This window comes from Acipenser ruthenus, chromosome 32, assembly GCF_902713425.1.
Source record: "Acipenser ruthenus chromosome 32, fAciRut3.2 maternal haplotype, whole genome shotgun sequence".
Lineage (NCBI taxonomy): Eukaryota > Metazoa > Chordata > Actinopteri > Acipenseriformes > Acipenseridae > Acipenser > Acipenser ruthenus.
In genome coordinates, this window is record NC_081220.1 from 701,737 (window position 1) to 720,986 (window position 19,250).

The following is a 19,250-nucleotide window of genomic DNA, read 5'->3' on the forward strand; positions in this document are numbered from 1 at the left end:
CACTGATGCTGGGGTCCACTCTGTGGAGGAACCGTCCCGTAGACACGGCGCAGTGCAGGATCTTCCACTGTAGGTCCCTTACTCTTTTAGTTAAGGGCAGTTTGTACAACACCCTCCACACTGGCTCTCTTTCTTCTACTACCTGTAAATGGCTTCTCCACTTTGTGTCTACAAGCCCTTTTTGCTGCTTGGACTGGACTGTTTTAACATGCAGCTCATATAGTTTTTTCCCCTCTCCTACGTGGAGAGCTATATTTTTTACTCTCTCCACTTTCCCTATTCTCGCTCCTTCCCCGCCCTCTTCCTCACCTAAATCTGGGGATAAAAAAAACTATAGAGAAAAAGGGGTCCCCCTCCCTGATCTGACCCCCCAGCTAGCCCCTCCCTCAAAGTCTCCTTGAGTTTTGGGGGGAGAGAGTTCCTCAGCTCATTAATCATTCTCTCAGCCAGCCTCTCCGAGCACCAGCCCAGCCGCCCGGCCAGCTGAGCTGCTGAGTTCCAACAGGGGTGGCCTGACACAATCAGGTGGGCCAGTCGGGTTACACCGGCCTTGACAAAACTGGCATACAGCACCCACGACTGAAAAAAATGAATGGGAAAGAAAGGATTAAAGAAGAGGGGCTCCTCTAATAAAGACTGCCCTGTCACTGACCCCTCCTCCCTCTCCACTCTTACTGTCTGCCACATTTTAAAAACATTAACATAAAAAGAGGGGAGACCTGACTTACCTAACCTGGAAAAATCAATTAAGAACAGGCTCCGATCTAACCCCGTTCCTTCTACTCTTCTCAGAAAATAAAAGGCTATCTCTCTCCAGTGAGCACCTTCCTCAGCATACAGGAGTCTTTTTACTGCCTGCAGTTTGAAGGCTGCCACCCTGCTGGCAATGCTGACCAGGCCTTCCCCCCCTTCATCAGTGGGGAGGTACAGAACTGCCAGCCTCAGCCAGTGTCTCCCGCTCCAGAAGAAATCCAGCAATATCCTCTGAATCTCCTCTACCATTCCCCATGGAGGGTCCAGACACGCCAGCTTGTGCCATAACATCGAGGCCACCAAATTATTGATGACCAGGACCCTCCCCTTGAATGACAGCTGAGCCAGCAGCCCCTGCCAGCTGTGCAGCCGCCCCCTCACCTTATACACCAGGCCCTCCCAATTCCTCTGCATGAACAGCTCTGTCCCAAAGAACACCCTCAGCACCTTAATCCCAGTCCTGTCCCACTGCAGGGCCTGAGGCAATGTGAAACACTGCCAAGCTCTCCTTCAGAGCCTGGACGTCCCCATCACTACATACAAACACGTTCACATCATTAGCGTAGGCCAATACTTTCACAGAGACAGGGACGGGTGAGGCAGGCACTGCCCAGCCAGACAACCTGCCCCTCAGAAGATGCAACAGTGGCTCTATAGTTAATGAATACAGCATGCCAGACAGAGAGCAGCCCTGTCTAATGCCCCTGCTCACAGAGAAAGATTTGCTCAACACATTATTAATCTTTAAAACACTAAAAACATTTGAGTATAAAAGCTCTATGTAGGAAACAAAAACAGGGCCAAACCCGAAGGCTGTCAGGACTTTCACAAGGTAGGTGTGGTCGACCCTCTCGAAAGCCTTCTCTTGATCAAGGGAGACCAATCCCATATTAAAATGACATATTTCACTCAAAGTTAAAAAATTTAAAATATTAAAAATAGATCTTCTTGTGATACAATAACTTTGATCTTTGTGTATTACTGTACTTAAACACTTTTTAAGCCTATTTGCGAGACATTTCGAAATGATTTTCGAATCGACATATAACAGCGAAACAGGTCTCCAGTTCTTTAAAAGGCAGAGGTCTCCTTTCTTGGGCAGCAGTATGATCACTGCCCTGCGGCAGCTGAGAGGCAGTTCTTTTCTCCCCAGACTCTCCTTCAGCACCTGGAAGAAGTCCTCCCCGATCACCGCCCAGAAATGTTTGAAAAACTCTGCGGGGAGGCAGTCTATCCCAGGTGCCTTCCCGCTGGAGAGCTGTGTCATTGCAGTGGTCAGCTCCTCAAAGGTCAGTTCTGTATCCAGTCCGCTCTGCTCCTCCTCACTCAGGCTGGGTAGATCCTGGAGCAGAGTCTCTGTGTCATCAGGATCACACTGTTCTTTAGTGAATAGCTGCTTGTAGAACTGCACAGCTGCCTCACTGATCTCCTCTCTGCTGTGTAGTTCTCTGCCGCAGGGCGTCCGCACACACCTCAGCTGCTGGCTGCATGCTCTCTTTTTCTCCAGGCTAAAGAAGAAGGAAGTGGGTGCATCCATGTCCCTCAGCTCCACGAAGCGAGAACACACCAACGCCCCCTTCACCTTCTCCTCCAGCAAGCTGCCCAGCACATTCCTTTTTTCTTTTATTTTTTGGAAGGTTTGCTCATTAGAGTGATCTCCATTATTCTCTATGTTTAGAATGTCTCTCTCTAACTCCCTGACTGCTTTGTCTAGTGACCTGTTTGCCTCCAGGGTGTACTGCTGACAAAAAAATTTAATTTGTTTTTTCCCCCCACCACTGCCTTAAATCTTGATAATTGTTCTTTTGTTTTTGCCAGATTTTCCAAAACTCTTTAAAAATATTTCCAAATTTACAGTCTTTTAATAATTGAATGTTAAAATGCCAATAAGAATATTTGTGTGCTTCAGTTGGAATAAGTACATTAACTAACAGGCAGTGGTGTTCCTACAGACTATTAGGAATGATACTTGCCCCTACAAAAACATTGAGGTGACAGCGGAATGAATAAAGCTGGTCCAGTCGTGCTCTAGATGTGTAGTTATTAAGAGACTGGGTCCACGTGTACTGTCGAGGGTGCAATCATTTCCATAAGTCAGCCAGGTCACTGGACTGTAAAACTGCAGTCAGCTCTCGGGAGGATTGAGGATGTGGCTCCTCAGTATTCCTATCCTTTGTAAAATCTACAGTGCAATTAAAATCACCCCAACCACTAATACGTCATTATTATTGCATTTTTAAAATTGTCTGATTCAACTTATTAAACAATACAGTTCTTTTTCTCCCTGTATTCGGTGCATAAATTATATATATATATATATATATATATATATATATATATATATATATATATATATATATATAAGTAAAGTTAAAACCAGCTATTTGCGTCTGTACTTTTAAAAGCCGCCCCTTCTCAATCTCTTCTACTTGCTTTACAGTGACAGCCAGGTCTGATTTAAAAAGCACCGCCACTCCCGCGCTGGTGCTGGAGCCGTGACTGAACACACACTGACCTCCCCACTCTGACAGCCAGACCGCCTCATTATCCTGCTCAGTGTGCGTCTCCTGCAGCAACACAACCCCAGCCCTTTTCTGCTTTAAAAAATCAAATAACTTTGCTCTTTTAAAAGACTGTCTACAGCCATTAACGTTAAAGGAAATAAAAATGGACTTTCCCATGGCGGTTAGAATATTTAAGACCAAGTTAAACCAAACACTAAAAAACAACAATAAAAAAGTCGTATTAAAAAAATCAATTTTAAAATAATGTTTTTAAACGTATCATTTTCTTTACCATCTGTACTACTGTTTTTAAACGGTATCTCTTCTGCTGATCTAGCTCCTCAAGTGTGGACTTCTTGGAGACTACCTGCGCAGAATGTAAAAACCATTTTAAATCGGAAAAAAAACTTTTATTTTCCACTCCCCTCTTACCTTTGGTACTGTCAAGAAAGTTGCAAATGTACTGCAGTGTATAGAGTTTTCTCCTGACGGGTTGGCTGTCAGGGACATCTGAGATTAACGAGGAATCAGAGAGTCCCCCGTCATCCGACTCGTACATGCCCTCGTCTTCCTCGCCGTCTGCCCCATCTTTTAAAGCAGCCTCGCTGCTCTCCACAGCCACAGCTTCAGCCTTGGTGCCCTCTCCTGTCTTGCTACCTGTCTCAGTCAGACTGGGGCAGTTCTGTGCTTGTGCGTTCTTCCTCAGGGCAAGGTGGCACAGCCTCCGGGGAAGACGTCAGTTCCTCTTCAGGCATCGGTTGGGGATCGCCTCCGCTCTGCAACTTTCACGCCGGGAGACTGAGTCTTCTCCCCGCTGCCCACAAACACTAACCCAGGGTCTTGCTTGGGCTCTCCTTCTTCAGACTGTTTGTTTTTCTTTTTCTTTTTTTTTAGCCACCATTTCAAACTCTTCTTGGCTTTGTCCAGTCTCTTGCCCTGAGGCTGTCTGCGCTTGGCTGTGGCTGTGTCTCTTATGCTGCGGTGTCGACACTGCTTCAGACACGACTGACGCTGCTGCTTCAGGCACCACTGCTTCAGGCACCGCTGCCTCGGGCTCTGCGGCTTCAGGCACCGCTGCCTCGGGCTCTGCGGCTTCAGGCACCGCTGCCTCGGGCTCTGCTGGTTCCGCCGACTCGGACTTTGCTGGCTCCGGGGGCTGCTCGTCCTCCCGCTCTCCCCGGTCACCCCTAGCCTCCTCCCCACCAGGAGCTCCCTTATCCTGCTGTGTTTCAGCCCGATCCCTGTTTTTCGCTCCACATTTAAAACACCTCATCATATCAGAACTAGCATAAACAACACAATTAATCCCCTTGACATTAAAATTCCACGCTACTTCAATAACTAAATTAGGATCGTGTTGTAAAATAAACACTTGTCTTCTAAAAGACAAGACATGTTTAACACTGGGAGTTTTACATCCTAGAGGAATCGTCTTAATGTGATACATCAATTTTCCATATCTTGCTAAATCTGTTTCCAGTAACTCGTTTTTTTAAGAAGGGAGGGACATTAGACAGTATTACTTTGGTTACGGGTGTTACTAAAGGTGAAACTTCAATAAAAGACCCCTGCACACTAAACCCCTCCTCCACCAGCTTGTTTACCAAATCCATATCAGTTAAAAAATGACTAGAGCTTTATTCATCCTTGAAGCTGATTTTATTTTATTGAAGCCCACAACCTCTCCTACCGCCACCAGGCATTCCTCCACCGACACCCCGATATCAGGCACACAGCGGCAACCGTGCCGGCGAGTCAGTACCCCCCCGCTCCCCCCGAACACGCAATATCGGCGTTTCTGCTGATCTACAATCAGCTAAACAAACAACAATGACTCACAAATATACTAAAACTATTACGATAGACAGATAAACAAACACATTTTACATAAAACACAAAAATATAAATATATATAAATAAATAATTGCAAAAGCTTAGACTCTCCTGAACCACAACTCCCGCGCTCCACTCACCACCTGGCTCCTCCCACAATCCCACAATCCCACAATCCTCGAGAGACAGAGACAGAGAGAGAGAAGGAGGGATTGAAAAAGACAGAGTAGACCTCAAACAGCCATCCACCCAGTCTGCCCTGCTGTGTGACGCCCTGTGATCAGAGAAAGGGAGGGAGAATAATACGTCTTCAGCAAACCACCCACCTAGGGAGCCTTTTCCACACTGACACCATCAACCTGTGAGCTGCTCTGTGACACCCTGATATACACAGGTAGGCTCCTCTGACACACCAAGAGTGCCGTACAGCTGGGTTCAGCCACAACTCAAACTCACTAATTCTCCACTCATGCTCCCACCTCCCCTGCCACAGACCTCACCAGCTGCCACTGAATGGATGACATGGGAGAGTGTGGAACAATGCAAGATCGGCTGGCAAGACCTATGGAACAAAGCAGGATCAGTTTCCTCATCAGGTCAACATATGATGTTCTCCCATCACCACAGAACCTAAACCTCTGGGTAGGAGAGGATCCCTCATGAACTTTGTGTTCATTACCTGCAACATTAAGGCACATTTTCACAGGATGTAAGGTGGCTCTTAGCCAAGGACAGTTTACTTGGTGCCCTGACCAGGTGCTGCGATGTTTGGCCTTAGCACTGGAAGACAGGCGTAACATGTCCAATAAATTGCCACCTGTTCCATCAAAACATTACACACAAAAGACAACATTCCTCCGCCCGGGAGACCAACCACCAAGAAAAGGTGTTAAAATCCTCGCCCAAGACAACTGGAAGCTGCTAGACTGGAAAATGCTGGCAGATGTTGGTCAACGGCTTATTTTTCCAGCTGAGATTACCACCACTAACCTTCGACCAGATATTTTCTTGTGGTCTGGATCAGCATGCCTTGTTCAACTAGTAGAGTTAACAGTGCCATGGGAGGATGCTGTAGATGAGGCGTATGAGAGGAAGAAACTGCACTATGCTTAACTAGCCGCTGAAGCGGAACAGCGAGGATGGAGAGTCCGGGTTTACCCAGTGGAGGTGGGTTGTCGAGGATTTGTGGCACACTCTACAAGTCGGTTTCTCAGAGACGTCGGATTCAATGGCCAGGAGTTGCGTCGCACAGTGAAGAACTTATCTACAACAGCAGAGAGGAGTAGCAGCTGGCTGTGATTGAGATGGAAAGATTCTGGTTGGGGATCTCAAGCACAATAGAAAGAAACGCTGATGTACAGGTAAGTAAGCTGGGCTGATTTGAGTGGGGGACGGAGGGGGGTGATGCTGGGACGCTAGAATCACTGCCGAGCCCTCTTGAGGTGGCTTAGGCTAGTCGACAAAACACAGAGGATGGAAGGTGCCCACTTGAAGATCACAGAGATGTACCCTACTTAGCTCAATCCAGACGGTTGTCATGCTGATGCACTGGTGAGACCGCACTGTGGTTGATCCCCGGAGCCAGCATCACAGCTGTTGTGTGTGCTGATGTGCTAGGGAGGCAAAATAAGCTGATCTCTGGAGCCAGCATTACACTTCAGCCATCAACACCAGACAGAAGGATACTTATATCATCATATGGAAGGAAACGCAAATGGATGGAGACACAGGTGGACACATTAGTTTACTGTAAAGCTATGTCTTAGTTGGTGCTTATCTTGGTGAGAGCCGAGTTCAAATCAGCATGAAGTTTTAACATCTACTCTCATGTAATGAAATCATAATCCTCAATCAATTCCAGCACACACAACTGTCAAAGTGGTGGGGGCCAAGGTTGCCCCAATTGTTTCTACTAACTCTGCTTGTGTTTTTCAGGCACAATAAATGCGGATCAAACGCATGAAAAACACAAGCCAATTTAGTAGAAACAATTGGGACAACCTTGGCCCCCATTGGTTTTACAGTTGTGCCTACTTGCTTTGTGCTGGGCAAGGTTGCCCCAATGGTTTGATCAAAAATGGTGTGTATGTGGTCTGAGTAGAAACAGGTGCAGAGGTGATGCAGTGCAGGGATAATCACACAAATGGAAACTGTAATCCGGTTTGGAAAAGGGGTCTTTATTTTGTAAAACTCCCGGTCTGGCGACCAAAGAATAATCCTCCAGCAATACACATCAATGTGTAAAACACAGAAGGAAACAATAATAATGGTTTGCAAAACCAAATAATAATAACACGTTATCCGCCCCACAATATTACTAAACACGGTCACCAGTCCGGGTGCGTGCAGTAGTGCTCAAGGTGGGTGATAACAATAAACAGTGACTGTGGTGTTGTTGTTCCGGGTAGTGCTGACCCAAGGCGACAGCTCCGGAGACGTGTTAGTCGTCTAGTGAATTTACAAAACAAAAGACAATTACTAACAGTGCTACAAACAAACAAAACACACATGAATACTGCTCACAATACACAGGGGATCTCTCCCGATCCAGTTACGTATGCTCTGAAACCCAAGCAAAGAAAAACATTTACAATTCTCCGTCCCCTTTGTGCTATCACGCATGACACCTTGGTAAACGACTGCAGCTGTCTCTACTGTCTGCAGCTGCTACATTGTTTCTCTTCCGGGTCAATACGTTCCTGCAATGGAGTCTTGTCTTCTTCCAGACTGACCAACTTCCCAGCCCGGGGAAAGAACTGTCAGGCCAGTCCATCCAAAGCCTTCCCCTTTCGCTGTTTAGCGCCCTCACAGGTCAGGAGGGAGACTTACAACCAAAACTCATTATATTTCTGTCACAGTATGTATGTTCCCCCAGAGTCTTGCTACGTTCTCCCCGAGACAGAGGCCTATATCGAGGTGGAGTGCTACCACAGCACCCTGGTGCTTACCTTCTGCGTGGTTGGGTACCTCTGCTGCCTGGCACTCTGCACTCTCCTGGCTGCCCTGAGGGGGACTTCCCTGCCTTCCAACTAGGGAGGGGACGACAGACCGATCAGTATCTATCGTGAGGCTGTTATTGATTTTTAATTTTTTTTTCATCATCGCGATAACAAGAATATTATCGATAATCTGTTTATTGCTTTTAATGGACGAACAGGTGTATATACCAATCTTGAAACAACACTATGTTGTTTGAATCACATTCTAGTTATCATAAATGAGATTTACCGTATAGCCTACAATTCTAACTGCACAGTATAACACAAACCAGAATAATTCCACTATAAAAACACCACCTGGTCCCAATTAGTTTGGAAAATAGAGGTTTTATTGTATATCAATAGGAGTGTATTAGGATTATATTCATACCTGCAAATCATATCTAACCTTCAGAGGAGCGCATTGCAAGCCAGCAGATATTAAATATTATCTAAGCGGTTTTAAACTGAAAATGTATTGTGAGATTAAAAACCAGTGGTTTAGAAATAATAATAATTTTAATACTGGTAACCTTCTTTGTTTGCTCATAAACTTGATGTTTATAAATCCAGGGATTATTTAAATAACTTTATTTACTATTGTATATTGGTCTATCTTTCAATAAGTGAGAATTTTGAGTTGACTTGACTGCATTCGTTTTTTTTTTATTTTGACAGTAAACCGGCACACACACTCACATAATCAATAAACATATTATTAAAACAACAGCGCTCTCCTGTAAAGGAAGAGAGAAAACACAGAGAAGCGAAAGTTCCTCCCCACCCTAGATGTTAAAGTTACTGAACTTGGAACGACGGGAAGTGCCAGAAAAACGTGGCGCTGGAAAGAAGCAGATACAGAACATTTTGAAATGGAAAGAACTGGCATATTAAATGAATGTAATTCAATTACTGTACTTCCTTATGTTTATATTCCATCTTCGAGACAGTGTATTTTAAACATACATACATAATTACAGGAAGGCATGTCAGAGAGAAATAGAAAATGTATGGGTCCCTCTTTTAAGATCCCACCTGTGTTAAGAAAAGGACATTATTTGACTGTCCCTTCTTGAGTGGTCTCTTAGTACAGGTTTGACTGACGTTGTAGTGGATTGTTACCCAGGTAAAAATGTCACTTCATTATTTTTCGCATGGGACTAAAAAACAGGGGGGTCCTCAAAGTTGGTCAAAAGCAGAGGAGGTCCAGTAACCTCCCAGACGAGGGCTGGAAGAGTCAGTACATTGTTAATGAAATGCTACATTGTGTCCAGAGTCCAGAGAGGTGCTTTTGCACTTGTGAACATGAACTGGATGTAAAATGTTCTTTCTATTTTCCTTAAACACAAGATTCACAGTAAAAATGACATTAAAGAAATACAAATAAATCTCATAACTTACCAGTTGAGTCCGATACGATCGTCTTTTAATTTTTCTTATATTCTGAATATTTTATAATTAAATTGCACCGATGTCAGTAAAAATTCCAGATCTAACTGAAAATCTGGTGACTTTTAGTAACGTACTTGCGGCTGTGTGATCAGGCCCTACCTTCACTCTTGGTTTTGCAAACTCTGACTGAAGCTGGAAGTTCTGGTGTGTACTGCTGATACAGTACAGTATATATGGACAGCTAGCATCAGCGTGGCATGGTTCCAGTTGATTCTGGGTAAAGGGTTTTGATCCCATTCATGTGACTGAAGGCTCGTTCAGTGTCTGGACTGGCTAACTCATGTATTCCTCACTGTTTTTTAAAAAGATGGCACCAACACGTTGCACTGCCCATTGTGTTATCTTCGAAAAACACTGAGTATTGTGATTCCAATTGAGAAACACTGATTTGATTTGAAAACTTTGCCCAGTTTTGGACAGCTCAGTTGAAGTAAATGCATTATCTGCTGCTCTGTTCTGACCTGACTGCAATGCGAAGACTAATGTGAATGGACATGGACAACTCTTACCACGTCCGTGTATGGACTCATCGCTGACGCCTGCTTGAAAATATTTTTAAATGATTAAACATGAGCTAATAATTCTTTTAAATATGTTTACACATTATTATTATTTTTACACATTATCATTATTTTTTAAATTTGGAATCAACAATTATTTTACCCCCATTTTCTCCCAGTTTGGATTATCCTATTGTTTTTAAGACCCTTTCTCAGCGCTGCAACTCCCGTATCGACTCGGGAGAGACGAAGACAAGCACGTGCATCCTCTGAAACGTGCACCATCAAGCCGACCTCTTTATTCACACTGCAAACCCACAGCCGAGCCACCTGACCTATCGTGCAACACAGATCAAGTGACAGCACCGCAGGCCTGCAGGCGCCCGGCCAGTGGAACAGCCCGGATTCCAAACAGCGATCTCCTGTAGGGCTATAGGGTGCACCTTGCACCCCGGCAAGACGCGTGAATTTAGAAACTAAAAGTAAAAGAAACAAAAATACTATGATCATTTTTTTGACTAAAGAAAATCTTTCTGAATGCAATTAATGAATTGAATGAGAACCTTATTAAAGAGTCATTATTACACACACACAATCGTGAAGTAATTTGTTGCTAATGTTTTATTGAGGGAATCAGAGTACACAGGACTTACTACATACATTACATTGCTGGGGTACGTCTCAAAATAATGACACAATCAAGTCACTTGGGCATGCAATTACAAGAGACAACAAAAGAAAATAACTAAGCAAACTTCTACATATGTGTGTACTGTTATTTTCAAACCACAGGTACAATAGTAACAACAATAATAAAAAATTTGAATTCAAAAGTAAAAGTGTCATGGTAAACAATAACTCTGCATTGCCTCATGAATGAGTTTACCCCGAATTCAGCAGCTTAAATTCTGTGGAAGTTTGTTGAGATTTACTGACACAAAATATCATGAAATTAAAAGCAGTGTTTCCCCACTACCCCTTTTATATTAATAGCAATCTGAGTTTAATGACACACTGATCACACATGGCAGATTGTTTCAGTGTGTAATGGTTATATGGAATGAGAAGAGAACAATCTATCCAACAAACCTGGGACAAGAACAGCTACAATACTTTCAAATATGTCTCTGTAACAATCAGTAATTAAAGCTTAATAATGAGTCTCCTGAATTCAATGTAGATAAACCTGCCCTGTCCTATTACACCTGCTGCTGCTGCCGCTATGAACAGAGCAGTTTGAAGAACAATTACACCTGCTGTGATGAACAGAGCAGTTTGAAGAACAATTACACCTGATGTGATGAACAGAGCAGTTTTAAGTTTACTTTTATATTTTACTAATATTTAAATATTTTCAAATAGTACTGAAGTGTGGAAACAATCTTTGACTATTTTCAAATAATAATTTGCTTTTGGAACAAATATTTGAATAGTTTAAAATACTGTAATAATAATGACAACTATTTTATTTTTACAAATCAAATCAAATCAAAAGATGAAATGTAACTATATTTGTCTCAGGTCTGCTATCCAAATACAGTTTCAGCTTTGCACAAAGCAAAATAATGGAAAAATAAGTTTAAGTATTGTTATAATTCTAAAATAAAAAATGGTTGGAGAATGATATAGTAAACATACATGTTGTAATAAACAGGAAACAACAATGATGAGACTGCAACTTGTCAAGCTGCCTTATAGATGTCTTGTGCCAGAAATTCACTGGTCAAGCACGTTATGTGGACAGTTTCAAACTTTCAATAGCTGCACTTTTTGTGATGGTCTTCCACTGAGCTGGAATCTCTCCCTGTCCATGACATTTTTTTGAATAGTACTTTTCCAGGTCTGATTGGAATTGACACACAAACCATTTCCAGTATGGTTGTAATGAGCTGTCGGGTGTAATGCTCCACTTTGCATAGCTGGGCCCAGCTTCCCTGTAATTTCTGAAAGGAATGAATTTGTCCTCACTCAGTTCCATCTGACAGTCACTCCCTACAAGGCTAGAGCAAATATCTATAATGAGATTGTCAGTTTCGTACCACTCCACACCACGTATTCCTGTAGGGCGATGGAAGTCAACACTGTGATCTCCATCGTGATCCGAGATTGTGTTTGTGCAGATCGCACTGCAAAAAGGACACTGCTCCCAGCATCCACAGAGATGATCAAACAGTTTTTCTTGAATTTCTGTCCTGGATGATTTTGTATTGGTTGAAGATTCCAGACGAAAGTCCTTTTCTAAATCTTCAACAACATGTTCCAGCACTGTAGTCATTGCTTCTTCAAGGAACCTGATATCATTGATCTCCTGGTATTCAACACTTTTCAGGTCACGTCTTGTGAATTCTAGGTCTTCTTTGAGCTCCCCACAAAACTCATCCAGCCACATTGGAACATCGCCATTTTTGTCTTGAACTACTTCGGTTGATTTAGAAATTGCAGTCAAAACACGAATCTTAAAGTGTTCAAGACTTTTTCTGAAGACTTTAAGTATCCTGGGATCTTTCCCATCCCAACAATAACTGTCAATGGATTGGTTAATAAATTCCTCAAAATACTGTTTTGGATGATGGATGTATTCCATAAACTTATCAAAGTTTTCATCTTCTGCCAGAGTTTTCAGAATGTGGCTTTCCAGATTGGATCTATTGCCTTTAAAGGCAGGAGTGTTGGACCTGATTTCACCTGCTAGGTCTGCATTTGTCTTATTATAGACCTCCTGACGGATTGCCTCTTTTAACTGGCTACCTACAAAGTCAGCCAGCCCAGTGGTGGATGTCGCACCCTTGCAGAAGGTTGCAAAAATCCCGAAGTAGCCCTCTTTCTTATTTTTAAGGTATGTAAGTGGATCATTAGCTGTTTGGAAGGCATTATGCATTTCTTGAAACCTCTGTGCTGCTTGATAACACAACATTAAACATAAATCGGTTTTGTAATTGTTTTTAAGCACAAATCGTTTTTCCTTAGACTGAAAATCTTGTATATCCTTCCCTATTTTGTTGACAATTTCATGTATGAAGGTTGGACTGTAGTCGACATTGGCACGCTCCTTAACTTTAATGCTTTCATTAACACTGTGGATTATGTCTTGTGTCAACCTTAGAGAAAGCTGGTTAGCTTCTTCTGATGTGATCATATTTTTAAAGAAACGTGTATTTATCAAAATGTAATTGGAGAAATTCAAGAAATACTGTAAGTTTCTATATGAGCCAATCTCCATTCTTTTACACAGTGACTCACCTACTAAACGCTCAATGAGAATTTGCTCCATCTCAATTTTGACATCAGTTTTTTTAGCAGGGGGCATGTCTGAAGACACATCATACACCCAAGTCGACCACAGCTTTCGAAATTCACTCTTCAGTTTCTCTTCATCCAAATCTTTGGCTTTAAGTCTCAGCGCCAGCTCTTTGCTCCGCTGCAGCAGTTGATCTTCATATTTAGATTTCTTTTCCTCCAAATCCCAACAACTTTTCTTCTGCTGAACAAGTTTATCAAATTTCCTTTTCGTTTCTCCAATTATCTGATCTTTAACATCTGCAAGTTGCTGTTCAATTTTTCTTTTCCATTGAATCAGTATCTCTCGGTCATTGTGTTCTGAAAAATAACATTCCATCTCTTTTGTGACAGCATTGTATTCTGTCTGCATGTCTGATTCAAGGTCCTTCTTTTCCACAACTTCTCCTCTGTCATGCTCAATTTTAATCTTCAGTTTGTTTTCAATGTCAAGCATCCGACTTCTCAGCCTCCAGGTCCAGTCTGCATACATTTCCTCTAACTTCCTGTATGCTGCAATCTCAAGTGTGTTCTTGAAGCTAAAAACAAAGTTTTCTGCAAGGAGTGCGCTCCAGAGATCTTGGACGCGTGTTTTAAACCCTGAGATCGTCAATGTATTCTGGTGTGTCACAGAACAGAGCAGCATCCGTTTCAGCTTCTGAACGTTTTCACTGTAGCTTGGATTAGGAGGTGCCATTGGTGGATTACCTTCCCAAAGATGAGCAAAGTAATGAATGTGTGTGTTAACATCAAATCTGATGACATCATTAAAGCAGCTAACATCACACAGCTCCTGCTTCGCAGCTGTACGGGACATGTCATCTAATTTTTCCAGCATTCGCCTTTTTCCTTCCATGTTTTTGTCTCCTGCAGTAACTTCTCCAACGTTCTGGTGCACAAACATGCAGCTGGGGGTCAGATGTATCTGCTTCATTCTCAGAAATGCCTGAACAGCAATTTGAATAACATCTTGCATATCAGAGGGGTTCTCTCCAAATATATTTATCAGGGTCATGTTACCAAGACCAATGACAAAGGTTGCTAACTCATTGTCATGGTTAAGGGTTGATTTGCCAACTTCTAAAGTCCGAAGACCTTCTGTGTCTACCACAAGAACATAATCCAACTGCTTCTCTCGTCTCAGATCCTCCTTCACTCTAACCAGCTGCATGAAAGCTCCTCGGGTGCATCTGCCTGCACTGACTGCAAACTGGAGTCCAAACATGGCATTCAGCAGAGTGGACTTCCCAGTGCTCTGAATGCCCAGAACAGAAAGAACAAAGACTCTTTGGTCACCAAGCTTCTCAATGACTTTGTCAAGAACTGAGCTGATCCATTTCAGGGGCACATGTGAAGCATCCCCATCCATCAGTTCAATAGGATATCCCGAAATCATCATATCTGCTGCAATTTCTGGGAGAGAAAATATTACTTTTTGTTTGCTGGACTGGGACTCCAAAGCTTCATAGATTTGACCGAGTTCCCTTAAAAAGTGTTCAAGGCTAAAAGTAGAAGCAATTCTCTCATTCGATAACTGGACCAGTTCGTTTTGTAAGCGGTCAGTGTTTCCCCCTCTTTGTTTTAAAGCTTGCATCTTTGACCACTTCTCATGCTGTGTATCATCAAGTACAGAAAGCTGTTCTGATGTAAGGTCATATAAAAATATTTCCATCCATTTGAGAAAAAACACTTTAGTAGCCTCTGAGTTGCACTGTAGATTTGTAAGAAATGTTCTAATTACATTGTTCATAGGAGAAGCTTTACTGAACTGTTTTTTTCTGATGTCATTTTTGGCCTGTTCAATGTGACTTTTGTGTTGTTCAACACTTATGTTTCCTTTGATCTGCAGATGTAAAAGCTCCTTGTTTTTCTTGCACCATGTATGCCACAGTTCCCCTTGCAGTGGTAGGTACTTGTCTTTAATGACAGACAACTTCTCACTTTTCAGTGGTGCCAGTAATGCCTCTGCTAAGGACTTGCCTTGCTTACAGTGTTCATGGTCCTCTTCAATCAGAAATCCAAGGTTCCTAGCAATACCTGTGCATGTCTTAATACTGAAGGTATGCTTCAGGCTGCCCAATAGACGCTTAATTGTTGTTACAAGATCCTCAACAAGGTCAGCCTCATTTCTGCTCTCAGCAGCTATTCTAACCTTTGTTCCTTGTTGTTCTTTTGGAGTTACTTTCATGTCAGCACAAAGACAGATTAGGGGCTTTGGAGAATTAAAAAGTTTCTGTAGAATTGCATTGCCTCTTTCATTTCGATCAGAGCCTGTGAGAAGGACTACATTGATGGTTGCAGTCTTGAGTAAAAATTCAAACTGTTTTTCATGTTCTCTTGCATCTCCATGAAGATTAGTGAATGCAACACAGTCATCAAAAACATCATCATCCTTCCCACCTGGGAAATACCACGATCTCTCCACAACCCCATCCATGAAGAGGCGAGGTGCACTGCTGCCTTTGCAGTGTCTGTGGAAAAAGGTATTGTGCTTTTGACTGTTCAATAAATTGTTCAAGATCTGAGACTTTGATGATGCAGAAGGACCAAACCGTATGAACGATACGGTCGGAAGTTCAGCTTCATAAAGAGATTGGCTTTTGCACTTTGCTGTCTTACTTTGTTGATCAGCTCTTTCTGAACATTTCCAGCTCTTTTTAAGCTGCACAAAAGACCATGAAGGAAATTCTATGTTTGATGTGAAGGGGTTGGGCACCAAACAAGGAAGTGCATACTGGCAAAATGAAAGCTTTGTTGCAATGTACTGCCACAAAAAACTGTCGGCACAGTGATAAATAGCCATTTGAACATCCATGGGATGAATGTGTTTTGGTTCATCTTCAGTATTTTTATTTATTTTTGTATTTCCATCACAAAAAAAGTCATCAAGACTCATTGCCACAGTTGGAGTACTGCTTGTGGTTTGCTGTGCAGTGCTTTTGAGATTGCAAAACACATCCCTCGCCTTGTAGTCCAACATCAAAAGCTTTTGCAGGAAAAAAAACAGCAATTCCTGTTCTGTGGAGGGCTGGCAGTCTTCTAAAGCCGATCTGTCAATCACAAGGATGTCGGACATTGACATTTTCTTTGGATAGTATTTCTGAAGCCCCAGTCTTTCTATTACACCCCACTCCTTGTTTGATAATGCTACAGAGATTTCTCTTGCCGTTGACTTTGGCTGTGTTTTCATTTTAGAAATATCCTCCAAATCTTTTGTTAAACATGCTTCTTGATTGTGCACATTCTTAACCATTGCTTGGTAGGTTCCTTTTGAAATATTATTCAAGTCTTCCTCAAGCCTGTCCCAACCACTGACCGGTTCAGCAGAGAAGTCAATTAGCATTGCAATTTCTTCAGATACAGTTTCTTTCAAATGAGCCTTCATGAAGGCCAAACGTAGTTTCTTCTCATAAGAAGATACTTCAGTGCAATCCGCTGCTACTGTCAACCCCGTGGAGATCAAGAAGGCTTGAGCTTTGGCAACACTTTCATTCCTAAGACTGGAATACTTGGCGTGGGCACTTTCTAATTTACTGAGTAAGAACTCAATTTCTGGCCATCCAAGAAGGTGATCAAAGGTGTTGTCTTTATCAGAGTATCCTTTCACTGCACTAATTGTCAGCAATAGCAACTCTTCCTCTATCTTCTGTGTGTTGATCAAACTCTTACGTAGAGTGTAGAGAGCATCAGTAATCAGACGGGTGCTTTGGACCTTTGCGCTACGTATAGAATCCTCAGAACCGCAAATGTAAGAAACTTCCTGGGTGTCATTTTTTGCTTGATTTAAAAGTTTAACCAACTGAGAAAATTCAGATACTGAAACTTCACTTGGGTGGTCGTTGTTGGACTGATGAATCCATTTCACAATGCTGGATCGATTTGGGAAGTTTTCTTTTCCTACATCATAGATGTTATCTTCAAGAAGATGACGCATTAGAAACCTGATTTTAACTGTGTCATCACAAGGGGAATTTGTATGTGTCGCAACAAGTTTTGTCAAGAAATCCTGAAAAACCTCATCAGAGAGAAATATGCTGGTCCATACACTGACATTCTTCTTTTCATCAGTCAGCTTCTTTTTAAATTCAATGAGTTTCATTAAGTGCTGCTCTGCAGTAGAAACATTCCACATGCGAATGCCATGAAGGACAGCTTGGGCCTCAACTTCTAGAGTGTTTAGTTCTCCCCCACATAGAACTTCTGCTTTTTTGTCATGCTTTGTTAACATGTCATATGCTGCCGAAAGACTATTGGCAAGTTTTACAGCATCTCTGAAATCCTCCTTATGATTGCAGATGATTATATCCCACACAGGTACAATCTGAAGGCCTCTGTCAATAACACACCATGTCTTGTTGCTGGCAATCAGACCAGTTTTCCACTGCAAGAGACTGTCTGCTTCAGCTGGACCCCCTGTTTTTGATACAGAAAGCTCTATATTACGCCAAAGAGCTTCTCTGCGATCATGACTTGCAAATCCTGCTGATTTTGAATGAGTTGCATCAACACCTGCTGAAAAGCTCAATACAGGTCCACTATAGCTGGCACCAACATAAGTACTCAATGCTTCAGATGTCAGTGTTTTCACCTCGTTCATCTCATGTGCACTAAAGCCTTCAGAAGACGCCTTCCACCAGAATATCCCTCCAAAGTGAAGAGGCCCTTGGTTTGCATGGGTGCCGAATCTTTGGAAGAATTCCAAACATCTTTGTTTGCTGAATTCTTCATTATTTTTAAGATATGCTTCATCTATGCTTTTCAGCTCTCTTAGTGCTGAATTTGATAGATGAAGTTGGTCCTTTCCAAAAAAGCAGGACGCTAGAGGAATGTAATTGTACTTTGTGGTGCAAGCGTAGCTGTGTGCAGAATCTGACTGGCATGTTTGCTCAGATTGTGAGGAAGATTTAACATTTGTGTTGATTTCTAAACCAAAACCCCAAAAGCCAGCTTTGGCTGAGCAGGTGATGCTAAGGCCTATTTTTTCCATGGCTTTCCTAAAAGTAGATTCTGCTTCACGGGAAGAAACGTCTTGTTGATTGAGCACAGGCATCTGTTCAGGGCCGGAGAAAGAGAAAGACTCAGGGACATCCAGAAGGCGCTCTCGTTTCACCATAGCATCCTCCAGTTGATTAGATTTGTAAATCCCCTCCAAAGCAAGTCCTCCTGAAGCACACTTCAAAACCTCTTCATCAGATAGATGATCTCTTTTTAACACTGAACAATCTGCAAGGTCTAACTGCTTATGCATGTTCTTTATCAGATCCTGAAGCGGTACCCCAGAATGCACCCAGTATTCTTTGGGTACCTGTAAGGCCAGCTGAAGCTGCTCTTCTTTTTCCTTCACAATGCCATCATTACGATTTCTTCCTTTTTCTTGCATATGTTGAAGCTCATTGAGTGCAGACCTGGCCTCCTGCTGTCTCTTTTTAAATGCCTCGGACCACTCATCCTGCAACTTTTTTGACTGTTTTGACTGATCATCCCGCCTCTTTTTTGACTGAGACTCCTTCTCTTGTATATTGAGGAGTTTTTGGAGGGCCTCTTTTTCCCATTCATGCTCACAGTAATGTTGTAATTTCTGATAGTCCTTGAAGCCCACGTATTGTAAAGCTTGTGCTCTGGTAATGTTAAGATGCCCCCGCAGTCTCGGTAGCCAGATGTGTGGATCGATCCCGACATCCTGGAGCTTCTTCTCAAGCTCTTTCCGGTCTTGATCAGACTCCTTCTGATGTTCTCCTTCTGATGTCTCCTTAAAAACAGCATGTGAAATTTAGCTTATTTTAAGAAACATTACGGGCTGGTTTCACAGACGCCAATTAGTATGACTGCTAGACTAGCCTATGTAATTTAACATTAGGTACAGTCAACTCTCGATTTTCCGTGGGTGGATTTTCCGGTTTGCAGATAGTTTCAAAATGTGGTTTTATTATGGTTTTATTATGGTGTGGCCACTG

At 42.5% G+C, this 19,250-nt stretch overlaps 1 protein-coding gene across 3 annotated transcripts in view; it reads right to left on the bottom strand.

Moving 5' to 3' along the window:
- Positions 1-7,246: 7,246 nt before the first annotated feature.
- The window catches only part of LOC117965099 (interferon-induced very large GTPase 1-like), a 32,941-nt gene continuing 20,937 nt past the window's right edge, over positions 7,247-19,250 (bottom strand). For 2 of the 3 annotated variants that reach the window (XM_059006289.1, XM_059006288.1), the window contains exon 4: positions 10,624-19,045. In XM_059006289.1, the coding sequence (XP_058862272.1) occupies positions 11,753-19,045 (7,293 nt within the window). In that variant the 3' untranslated portion in view covers positions 10,624-11,752. Of the gene's footprint in view, positions 7,539-8,038; positions 10,497-10,623; positions 19,046-19,250 lie in introns of those variants that run through there. The other variant, XM_059006291.1, reaches the window with a different exon arrangement.